Source organism: Salmo salar, chromosome ssa26 (assembly GCF_905237065.1).
Source record: "Salmo salar chromosome ssa26, Ssal_v3.1, whole genome shotgun sequence".
Classification (NCBI taxonomy): domain Eukaryota; kingdom Metazoa; phylum Chordata; class Actinopteri; order Salmoniformes; family Salmonidae; genus Salmo; species Salmo salar.
Window position 1 is genome coordinate 50,976,620 of NC_059467.1, and position 12,060 is coordinate 50,988,679.

Genomic DNA, 12,060 nt, shown 5'->3' on the forward strand with positions numbered 1-12,060 from the left:
CAACACAGAAACAGGTGTAAACGGGCTTTGTTTCTCAGGGAGGTGTCAGTACCAACACAGAAACAGGTGTAAACGGGCTTTGCTTCTCAGGGAGGTGTCAGTACCAACACAGAAACAGGTGTAAACGGGCTTTGTTTCTCAGGGAGGTGTCAGTACCAACACAGAAACAGGTGTAAACGGGCTTTGCTTCTCAGGGAGGTGTCAGTACCAACACAGAGACAGGTGTAAACGGGCTTTGCTTCTCAGGGAGGTGTCAGTACCAACACAGAGACAGGTGTAAACGGGCTTTGCTTCTCAGGGAGGTGTCAGTACCAACACAGAAACAGGTGTAAACGGGCTTTGCTTCTCAGGGAGGTGTCAGTACCAACACAGAAACAGGTGTAAACGGGCTTTGTTTCTCAGGGAGGTGTCAGTACCAACACAGAAACAGGTGTAAACGGGCTTTGCTTCTCAGGGAGGTGTCAGTACCAACACAGAAACAGGTGTAAACGGGCTTTGCTTCTCAGGGAGGTGTCAGTACCAACACAGAAACAGGTGTAAACGGGCTTTGCTTCTCAGGGAGGTGTCAGTACCAACACAGAAACGGGTGTAAACGGGCTTTGTTTCTCAGGGAGGTGTCAGTACCAACACAGAAACAGGTGTAAACGGGCTTTGCTTCTCAGGGAGGTGTCAGTACCAACACAGAAACGGGTGTAAACGGGCTTTGCTTCTCAGGGAGGTGTCAGTACCAACACAGAAACAGGTGTAAACGGGCTTTGTTTCTCAGGGAGGTGTCAGTACCAACACAGAAACAGGTGTAAACGGGCTTTGCTTCTCAGGGAGGTGTCAGTACCAACACAGAAACAGATACATACCTGCTTGGGTAAGGCCAGGTTGTGAGAACTACCACTGTATCCGATGGCCGTGTAGAGTTTAGCCTTCTCATCAGCAGACATCAACTCTTCAATGCCTGTACCTAAAAAGGGGAGGGTCAAACATACAGAACACCAATCAACGATGGTTAAACATACAGAACGCCAATCAACGATGGTCAAACATACAGAACACCAATCAACGATGGTTAAACATACAGAACACCAATCAACGATGGTCAAACATACAGAACACCAATCAACGATGGTCATCAACGATGGTTAAACATACAGAACACCAATCAACGATGGTCAAACATACAGAACACCAATCAACGATGGTCAAACATACAGAACACCAATCAACGACGGTCATCAACGATGGTCAAACATACAGAACACCAATCAACGATGGTCATCAACGATGGTCAAACAAACAGAACACCAATCAATGTGTTCCCTGGTGTTCCCAAGGTTCCACATGAGGACGATCAGGGCACGACTTCATCAGGAACCTCAGAGTAGGAGGGCAGACCTAACATCAGTTTGACCTTTCACGTCATCATGAATAAGGTTATATGGATAAAGGAGACCTGCTCTGAGATCAGAACTCTAAAACACAATATACTGTAGCCATGTCTCTCGTTGAGGACAGCGGATTGAGAATGCTGGTCGTTAGTTAGTTAGTTAGTTAGTCTCTTGAGGGTTAGCTGGTTGTTAGTTAGTCTCCAGAGGGTTAGCTGGTTGTTCGTTAGTCTCCTGAGGGTTAGCTGGTCGTTAGTTAGTTAGACTCTTGAGGGTTAGCTGGTTGTTAGTTAGTCTCCTGAGGGTTAGCTGGTCGTTAGTTAGTTAGTCTCTTGAGGGTTAGCTGGTTGCTAGTTAGTCTTGAGGGTTAGCTGGTTGTTAGTTAGTCTCTTGAGGGTTAGCTGGTTGTTCGTTAGTCTCCGGAGGGTTAGCTGGTCATTAGTTAGTCTCTTGAGGGTTAGCTGGTTGTTAGTTAGTCTCTTGAGGGTTAGCTGGTTGTTAGTTAGTCTCCAGAGGGTTAGCTGGTTGTTAGTTAGTCTCTTGAGGGTTAGCTGGTTGTTAGTCTCCTGAGGGTTAGCTGGTTGTTAGTTAGTCTCGCGAGGGTTAGCTGGTTATTAGTTAGTTAGTCTTGAGGGTTAGCTGGTTGTTAGTTAGTTAGTCTCTTGAGGGTTAGCTGGTTGTTAGTCTCCTGAGGGTTAGCTGGTCGTTAGTTAGTCTCCTGAAGGTTAGCTGGTCGTTAGTTAGTTAGTCTCTTGAGGGTTAGCTGGTTGCTAGTTAGTCTTGAGGGTTAGCTGGTTGTTAGTTAGTTAGTCTCTTGAGGGTTAGCTGGTTGTTAGTCTCTTGAGGGTTAGCTGGTTGTTAGTTCGTCTCCTGAGGGTTAGCTGGTTGTTCGTTAGTCTCCTGAGGGTTAGCTGGTCATTAGTTAGTCTCTTGAGGGTTAGCTGGTTGTTAGTTAGTCTCTTGAGGGTTAGCTGGTTGTTAGTTAGTCTCTTGAGGGTTAGCTGGTTGTTAGTTAGTCTCTTGAGGGTTAGCTGGTTGTTCGTTAGTCTCCTGAGGGTTAGCTGGTCGTTAGTTAGTTAGTCTCTTGAGGGTTAGCTGGTTGTTAGTTAGTCTCTTGAGGGTTAGCTGGTTGTTCGTTAGTCTCTTGAGGGTTAGCTGGTTGCTAGTTAGTCTTGAGGGTTAGCTGGTTGTTAGTTAGTCTCTTGAGGGTTAGCTGGTTGTTAGTTAGTCTCTTGAGGGTTAGCTGGTTGTTAGTTAGTCTCCTGAGGGTTAGCTGGTTGTTAGTTAGTCTCCTGAGGGTTAGCTGGTTGTTAGTTAGTCTCCTGAGGGTTAGCTGGTTGCTAGTTAGTCTCCTGAGGGTTAGCTGGTTGCTAGTTAGTCTCCTGAGGGTTAGGTGATAGTTTGTGTATATGAGGAGACTGATGAATCACTAACTCTCCTCATCCTTGGTGTCCTGTTCCTGATTTTGTTTGTGTGTGTGTGTGTGTGTGCGTGTGTGTGTACGTGTGTGTGTACGTGTGTGTGTACGTGTGTGTGTACGTGTGTGTACGTGTGTGTACGTGTGTACGTGTGTACGTGTGTGTGTCCGTGTCCGTGTCCGTGTCCGTGTCCGTGTCCGCGTGCGTGCGTGCGCGTGTGTCCGTGTCCGTGTCCGTGTGTGTGTTGTCGGTGTGTGTGCGTGCGTGCGTGCGTGCGTGCGTGCGTGCGTGCGTGCGTGTGAGGAGTACTCACCCTCTTCCTCCTGGGTTTCTTGTTCCTGCTCTTTCTTCTTCCCTTCCTTCTTTCCAAAGAAGCTGCTGAAAAACCCTCCTCCCTGCTTCTGGCCGGCCACAGCCTTCTTAGCTACCACCTTCTGCCCTGACCGGATCACCTGGAGGAGGGAGGGAGAGAGAGACAGGAGGAGGAGGGAGGGAGAGACAGGAGGAGGAGGGAGGGAGAGAGAGACAGGAGGAGGAGGGAGGGAGAGAGAGAGAGACAGGAGGAGGAGGGAGGGAGAGAGAGAGAGACAGGAGGAGGAGGGAGGGAGAGAGAGACAGGAGGAGGAGGGAGGGAGAAAGAGACAGGAGGAGGGAGAGAGACAGGAGAGAAAAAGGAGGAGGAGGGAGAGAGACAGGAGGGAGAGAGACAGGAGGGAGAGAGACAGGAGGGAGAGAGACAGGAGGGAGAGAGACAGGAGGGAGACAGGAGGAGGAGGGAGAAAGAGACAGGAGAGAGACAAGAGGAGGGAGAGAGACAGGAAGGAGAGAGACAGGAGGAAGGAGACAGGAGGAGATAGTTCAGACACAGGTCCATGGGGAGAACCTTCCACAAAACCCCCCATTGACATGGTTTCTAAAAACACAGTAATATACTGACGATGACTTTTGCTTAATGGGTATAAGAGATATTGTACAAACCTCCATCTGTGCTTGTTGCCGGGCTAAGGTGATGTTGAAGACATCCAGGCTCTTCTCCAGGTCCTGTATCTGTTTCTCTTGGTCCTCTCTGACTTTACCCTGTGTCGTCAGTAGTTTGGCCTTGTAGGCTGCCCTGTAGGCCTTCAGAGTGTGGCGGTGCTTCCTGATGTTGGTCCACGACCACATCTGGTTGAAGCGTCTGATATGGACGTCCAGAATGCTGTTCATACTGTACTTCCACCTGGAAACACCGTCACACCATAGTTAAGGTGCTGAGACGTTGATCAATGGGCATTGTCTCCGGTCTAATAAAACCTCAACCCAAAGTTGAAAAAAACCCACGGTGAAACTCCCAACACAACAACATCCTAACAACATGTCTGCAGGTATACATCCTTCAATTAGGAGTTTTCAACAACAACAAACCCCATCCTGATAAACAGATAGCATGAACAACATTGACTAGTACTGCCCATTAGAATGTATGGAGTGGTGACTGGTTGGCTGGCTGGCTGGTTGGCTGATTGGTTGGTTGGCTGGCTGGCTGGCTGGTTGGCTGGCTGACTGGCTGGCTGGCTGACTGGCTGGCTGGTTGGTTGACTGGTTGGCTGACTGACTGATTGGTTGGCTGGCTGACTGGTTGGCTGGCTGGCTGACTGACTGGCTGACTGACTGGTTGGCTGGTTGACTGACTGACTGGCTGACTGGTTGGCTGGCTGACTGGTTGGCTGGCTGGCTGGTTGGCTGGTTGACTGGTTGGCTGACTGACTGGCTGGCTGACTGACTGGTTGGCTGGCTGACTGCTTGGTTGGCTGGCTGACTGCTTGGTTGGCTGGCTGACTGCTTGGTTGGCTGGCTGACTGGTTGGTTGGCTGGCTGACTGGTTGGCTGGCTGGCTGACTGGTTGGCTGGCTGACTGGTTGGCTGGCTGACTGGTTGGCTGGCTGACTGGTTGGCTGGTTGGTTGGCTGACTGACTGGCTGACTGACTGGTTGGTTGGCTGGCTGACTGGTTGGCTGGGTGACTGGTTGTGCTTCTACACCTGCATTGCTTGCTGTTTGGGGTTTTAGGCTGGGTTTCTGTACAGCACTTTGAGACATCAGCTGATGTAAGAAGGGCTATATAAATAAATGATTTGATTTGGTTGGCTGGCTGACTGACTGGTTGGCTGACTGGCTGGCTGGCTGGCTGACTGGCTGACTGGCTGGCTGGCTGGCTGGCTGGCTGGTTGACTTACCAGTGCTTGGCATTTGTGTGTACAGGTACATCAGGTCTGAACTTCCTGTAGGGTCCATTCTTCACCATACAGTCTATAGACTCTAGCAGGTCCACCATGGTTAGGTACTGAACAGGAAGAGACAACATGATATCAGTCTATAGACTCTAGCAGGTCCACCATGGTTAGGTACTGAACAGGAAGAGACAACATGATATCAGTCTATAGACTCTAGCAGGTCCACCATGGTTAGGTACTGAACAGGAAGAGACAACACGATATCAGTCTATAGACTCTAGCAGGTCCACCATGGTTAGGTACTGAACAGGAAGAGACAACATGATATCAGTCTATAGACTCTAGCAGGTCCACCATGGTTAGGTACTGAACAGGAAGAGACAACATGATATCAGTCTATAGACTCTAGCAGGTCCACCATGGTTAGGTACTGAACAGGAAGAGACAACATGATATCAGTCTATAGACTCTAGCAGGTCCACCATGGTTAGGTACTGAACAGGAAGAGACAACATGATATCAGTCTATAGACTCTAGCAGGTCCACCATGGTTAGGTACTGAACAGGAAGAGACAACATGATATCAGTCTATAGACTCTAGCAGGTCCACCATGGTTAGGTACTGAACAGGAAGAGACAACATGATATCAGTCTATAGACTCTAGCAGGTCCACCATGGTTAGGTACTGAACAGGAAGAGACAACATGATATCAGTCTATAGACTCTAGCAGGTCCACCATGGTTAGGTACTGAACAGGAAGAGACAACATGATATCAGTCTATAGACTCTAGCAGGTCCACCATGGTTAGGTACTGAACAGGAAGAGACAACATGATATCAGTCTATAGACTCTAGCAGGTCCACCATGGTTAGGTACTGAACAGGAAGAGACAACATGATATCAGTCTATAGACTCTAGCAGGTCCACCATGGTTAGGTACTGAACAGGAAGAGACAACATGATATCAGTCTATAGACTCTAGCAGGTCCACCATGATTAGGTACTGAACAGGAAGAGACAACACGATATCAGTCTATAGACTCTAGCAGGTCCACCATGGTTAGGTACTGAACAGGAAGAGACAACACGATATCAGTCTATAGACTCTAGCAGGTCCACCATGGTTAGGTACTGAACAGGAAGAGACAACATGATATCAGTCTATAGACTCTAGCAGGTCCACCATGATTAGGTACTGAACAGGAAGAGACAACACGATATCAGTCTATAGACTCTAGCAGGTCCACCATGGTTAGGTACTGAACAGGAAGAGACAACACGATATCAGTCTATAGACTCTAGCAGGTCCACCATGGTTAGGTACTGAACAGGAAGAGACAACATGATATCAGTCTATAGACTCTAGCAGGTCCACCATGGTTAGGTACTGAACAGGAAGAGACAACATGATATCAGTCTATAGACTCTAGCAGGTCCACCATGGTTAGGTACTGAACAGGAAGAGACAACACGATATCAGTCTATAGACTCTAGCAGGTCCACCATGGTTAGGTACTGAACAGGAAGAGACAACATGATATCAGTCTATAGACTCTAGCAGGTCCACCATGGTTAGGTACTGAACAGGAAGAGACAACATGATATCAGTCTATAGACTCTAGCAGGTCCACCATGGTTAGGTACTGAACAGGAAGAGACAACATGATATCAGTCTATAGACTCTAGCAGGTCCACCATGGTTAGGTACTGAACAGGAAGAGACAACACGATATCAGTCTATAGACTCTAGCAGGTCCACCATGGTTAGGTACTGAACAGGAAGAGACAACATGATATCAGTCTATAGACTCTAGCAGGTCCACCATGGTTAGGTACTGAACAGGAAGAGACAACATGATATCAGTCTATAGACTCTAGCAGGTCCACCATGGTTAGGTACTGAACAGGAAGAGACAACACGATATCAGTCTATAGACTCTAAACAGACGCCTCACAAGTCCTCAACTGGCAGCTTCATTAAATAGTATCCGTCTCAACGTCAACAGTGAAGAGGCGACTCCGGGATGCTGACCTTCTAGGCAGAGTTCCTCTGTCCAGTGTCTGTGTTTTTTTGCCCATCTTTTATTTTATTGGCCAGTCTGAGATATGGCTTTTTCTTTGCAACTCTGCCTAGAAGGCCAGCATCCCGGAGTCGCCTCTTCACTGCTGACGTTGAGACTGGTGTTTTGTGGGTACTATTTAATGAAGCTGCCAGTTGAGGACTTGTGAGGTGTCTGTTTCTCAAACTAGACACTCTAATGTTCTTGTCCTCTTGCTCAGTTGTGCACCGGGGCCTCCCACTCCTCTTTCTATTCTGGTTAGAGCCAGTTTGTGCTGTTCTGTGAAGGGAGTAGTAGACAGCGTTGTACGAGATCTTCAATTTCTCACATGGAATAGCCTTAATTTCTCAGAACAAGAATAGACTGACGAGTTTCAGAAGAAAGTTCTTTGTTTCTGGCCATTTTGAGCCTGTAATCGAACCCACAAATGCTGACGCTCCAGATACTCAACTAGTCTAAAGAAGGCCAGTTGTATTGTTTCTTTAACCAGAACAACAGTTTTCAGCTGTGCTAACATAACTGCAAAAGGGTTTTCTAATGATTAATTAGCCTTTTAAAATAATAAACTTGGATTAGCTAACACAATGTGCCACTGGAACACAGGTGTGATGGTTGCTGATAATGGGCCTCTGTACGCCTAGGTAGATATTCCATTAAAAATCAGCCGTTTCCAGCTACAATAGTAATTTACAACATTAAAAATGTCTACACTGTATTTCTGATCAATTTGATGTTATTTTAAATGGACAAAAAAAAAAATGCTTTTCTTGTAAAAAACAAGGACATTTCTAAGTGACCCTAAACTGTTGAAAGGTAGTGTACATTTGATTAGGCTTGCTAACACCATGGAACCAGCTAAATCAAGTGCATATTAAATATGTTATATGTATTTGACCCAGGTCAGGTCTGCACGGCCGATTATACATTTACATTTTAGTAATTTAACAGGCACTCTGATCCAGAGCCACTTCAGTCAGTCCATTCAACTAGGTTTTAGTAGGACGAAACAAGCACATTATCAACTACTGGAACTAAACCCTTCTTCAAGTCTGCAGAATCAATGCCAAGAAGGTTTGATCAGCTATGTTCTAAATTGGCATGTGTCTGAGTGTATGTGTCTGAGTGTATGTATGTATGTGTGTGTGTGTGTGTGTGTGTGTGTGTGTGTGTGTGTGTGTCTGAGTGTATGTATGTGTGTGTGTGTGTGTGTGTGTGTGTGTGTGTGTGTGTGTGTGTGTGTGTGTGTGTGTCTGAGTGTATGTATGTGTGTGTGTGTGTGTGTGTGTGTGTGTGTGTGTGTGTGTGTGTGTGTGTGTGTGTGTGTGTGTGTGTGTGTGTGTGTTCGTACCTGTGGTTTGGTCATCTCTACTGCTACATTCTGAACCTCCAGATACAGGTTGGCTTTGGGAGACTTCAGCTCAATCTCAGCATTCGGGTTGATTACCATTTTAGCAGAGGCAAAGATGGGTTTGAAAACTGCAGACAGAGACAAAGACAGAGACAGAGAGACAGAGACAGAGAGAGAGAGACAGAGAGAGAGACAGAGAGAGACAGAGAGAGACAGAGAGAGAGAGAGAGAGAGAGAGAGAGAGAGAGAGAGAGAGAGAGAGAGACAGAGAGAGACAGAGAGAGACAGAGAGAGACAGAGAGAGACAGAGCGAGACAGAGCGAGAGACAGAGCGAGAGACAGAGAGACAGAGAGACAGAGAGACAGAGAGAGAACATCCTATGAATTCTACTTTAATATGAGACCAACATCTTGATGGATCATTCCCCCTCCAACATCTAGGTTTGGTTAGACTAGACACCATGCTTGTTGGAGATTCTCCATTTAAAGTGCTTCTTAATCCAGGATTAGCATCCACCTCAATCCCAGAGACAGACGGTCACAAGACGCTCAGAGACAGACAGTCACAAGACGTTCAGAGACAGACGGATGGAGAGAACAGAGACAGACGGATGGCGAGAACAGAGACAGACGGATGGAGAGAACAGAGACAGACGGATGGAGAGAACAGAGACAGACGGATGGAGAGAACAGAGACAGACGGATGGAGAGAACAGAGACAGACGGATGGCGAGAACAGAGACAGACGGATGGCGAGAACAGAGACAGACGGATGGAGAGAACAGAGACTACCACATGATGGAATCACCATAGTCACATTGGCCTGTCATAAAGATGTCACATCTGTCTTCTAGACCACCAGGTCCCTCTGAGAGTTTCCTCAGACAGCCAGTATACCCAGTATATACACCCAGTCAGTATATAAAGCTGTCATATCTGTCTTCTTCATTAAAATGGAAATCATTTTATAACATTTTTGACATGCATTTTTCTGGATTTTTTTGTTGTTATTCTGTCTCTCACTGTTCATATAAACCTACCATTAAAATTATAGACTGATCCTTTCTTTGTCAGTGGGCAAACGTACAAAATCAGCAGGGATCAAATACTTTTTTCCCCCCTCACTGAACATGTGAACCAGGTTTCACAGAGAGGAGGAGAAGATCCAACACCTAAAAGCAACAGGATGATTGGCTGGCTGGTTGCCATGGAGAGTCTAAAAAAAAACTTTAATAAAAAAAAAAATGGATTGATGGAAGGACACCTTTCGCTGTCTTTTGTAATGGAAAGTGTGTGTGTGTGTGTGTGTGTGTGTGTGTGTGTGTGTGTGTGTGTGTGTTTGCCCATGGTACATACTATATTGGTAGTCTTTGATCTCTTGGTCCTTGGTACTGATGCCGTCCTTCAGCTTTTCCTGGACAGACACAAAGACAAGGAAGAGGATTAGAAATCACACAGACATGACTCTGGTCTTCCGTAGCTCAGTTGGTAGAGCATCGTGCTTGCAACGACAGGAGTGTGGGTTCGATTCCCGGGACCACCCATAAGTAAAAACGTATGCATGTAAAACTGTAAGTCGCTTTGGATAAAACGTTCATGCCAAACAGCATATATTATTATTATACTATGATAAAGTATCTAAGATGGAAATATCTGCAGAATCAACCCTGACGCGTATCTAAGATATTTAGAGATTCAGTTTAAATACCGATGAAACAGTACGGCGGGCAGAGTAGTCTGTGTTTTGGAAGATCATTTCTCTGTAAGACATTCCTTCAAAACGTCTTCCAGTGGAGAGGTATTATAGATCCCTGTATGAAGAACTGAAACAACACTGACGGTGTTAAACGCTCTAACCTCATTATATTATAGATCCCTGTATGAAGAACTGCAACAACACTGACGGTGTTAAACTCTCTAACCTCTCCTCCCCCATTATATTATAGATCCCTGTATGAAGAACTGAAACAACACTGACGGTGTTAAACTCTCTAACCTCTCCTCCCCCATTATATTATAGATCCCTGTATGAAGAACTGAAACAACACTGACGGTGTTAAACGCTCTAACCTCATTATATTATAGATCCCTGTATGAAGAACTGCAACAACACTGATGGTGTTAAACTCTCTAACCTCTCCTCCCCCATTATATTATAGATCCCTGTATGAAGAACTGAAACAACACTGACGGTGTTAAACGCTCCTCCCTCATTATATTATAGATCCCTGTATGAAGAACTGCAACAACACTGACGGTGTTAAACTCTCTAACCTCTCCTCCCTCATATTATAGATCCCTGTATGAAGAACTGAATCAACACTGACGGTGTTAAATTCTCCTCCCTCATTATATTATAGATCCCTGTATGAAGTACTGCAACAACACTGACGGTGTTAAACTCTCCTCCCTCATTATATTATAGATCCCTGTATGAAGAACTGCAACAACACTGACGGTGTTAAACTCTCTAACCTCTCCTCCCTCATTATATTATAGATCCCTGTATGAAGAACTGCAACAACACTGACGGTGTTAAACTCTCTAACCTCTCCTCCCTCATTATATTATAGATCCCTGTATGAAGAACTGCAACAACACTGACGGTGTTAAACGCTCTAACCTCTCCTCCCTCATTATATTATAGATCCCTGTATGAAGAACTGCAACAACACTGACAGTGTTAACCTCTCCTCCCTCATTATATTATAGATCCCTGTATGAAGTACTGCAACAACACTGACGGTGTTAAACTCTCTAACCTCTCCTCCCTCATTATATTATAGATCCCTGTATGAAGAACTGAATCAACACTGACGGTGTTAAACTCTCCTCCCTCATTATATTATAGATCCCTGTATGAAGTACTGCAACAACACTGACGGTGTTAAACTCTCCTCCCTCATTATATTATAGATCCCTGTATGAAGAACTGCAACAACACTGACGGTGTTAAACTCTCTAACCTCTCCTCCCTCATTATATTATAGATCCCTGTATGAAGAACTGCAACAACACTGACGGTGTTAAACGCTCTAGCCTCTCCTCCCTCATTATATTATAGATCCCTGTATGAAGAACTGCAACAACACTGACAGTGTTAACCTCTCCTCCCTCATTATATTATAGATCCCTGTATGAAGTACTGCAACAACACTGACGGTGTTAAACGCTCTAACCTCTCCTCCCTCATTATATTATAGACCCCTGTATGAAGTACTGCAACAACACTGACAGTGTTAACCTCTCCTCCCTCATTATATTATAGATCCCTGTATGAAGAACTGAAACAACACTGACGGTGTTACACTCTCTAACCTCATTATCTTTTCACACGCTCACCTTCTCCTCTCCTGTTTTATAGACATTTGCATTTCCCTCAATAAGCTCAGTAGATCATTTATCCAACACACCGCATAGAGTGCTACAACTGAACTGAAGAACAAGCATGAATTAACATTAACAACCTACTGTAGACAGAACCAGGACTCAGTCTGAATACAGACATTATGTATCCTACTGTAGACAGAACCAGGACTCAGTCTGAATACAGACATTATGTATCCTACTGTAGACAGAACCAGGACTCAGTCTGAATACAGACATTATGTATCCTACTGTAGACAGAACCAGGACTCAGTCT

The 12,060-nt window shown here is 45.6% G+C and overlaps 1 protein-coding gene across 6 annotated transcripts in view; it reads right to left on the reverse strand.

Moving 5' to 3' along the window:
• The window catches only part of vps13c (vacuolar protein sorting 13 homolog C), a 225,915-nt gene that overhangs the window by 166,982 nt on the left and 46,873 nt on the right, over positions 1 to 12,060 (reverse strand). For all 6 annotated transcript variants that reach the window (XM_045709067.1, XM_045709065.1, XM_045709066.1 and 3 more), the window contains 6 exons: positions 9,774 to 9,831; positions 8,418 to 8,545; positions 5,010 to 5,116; positions 3,773 to 4,013; positions 3,108 to 3,246; positions 855 to 955 (listed from right to left, as the gene is read on the reverse strand). In XM_045709067.1, the coding sequence (XP_045565023.1) occupies positions 855 to 955; positions 3,108 to 3,246; positions 3,773 to 4,013; positions 5,010 to 5,116; positions 8,418 to 8,545; positions 9,774 to 9,831 (774 nt within the window). The remainder of the gene's footprint in view (positions 1 to 854; positions 956 to 3,107; positions 3,247 to 3,772; positions 4,014 to 5,009; positions 5,117 to 8,417; positions 8,546 to 9,773; positions 9,832 to 12,060) is intronic.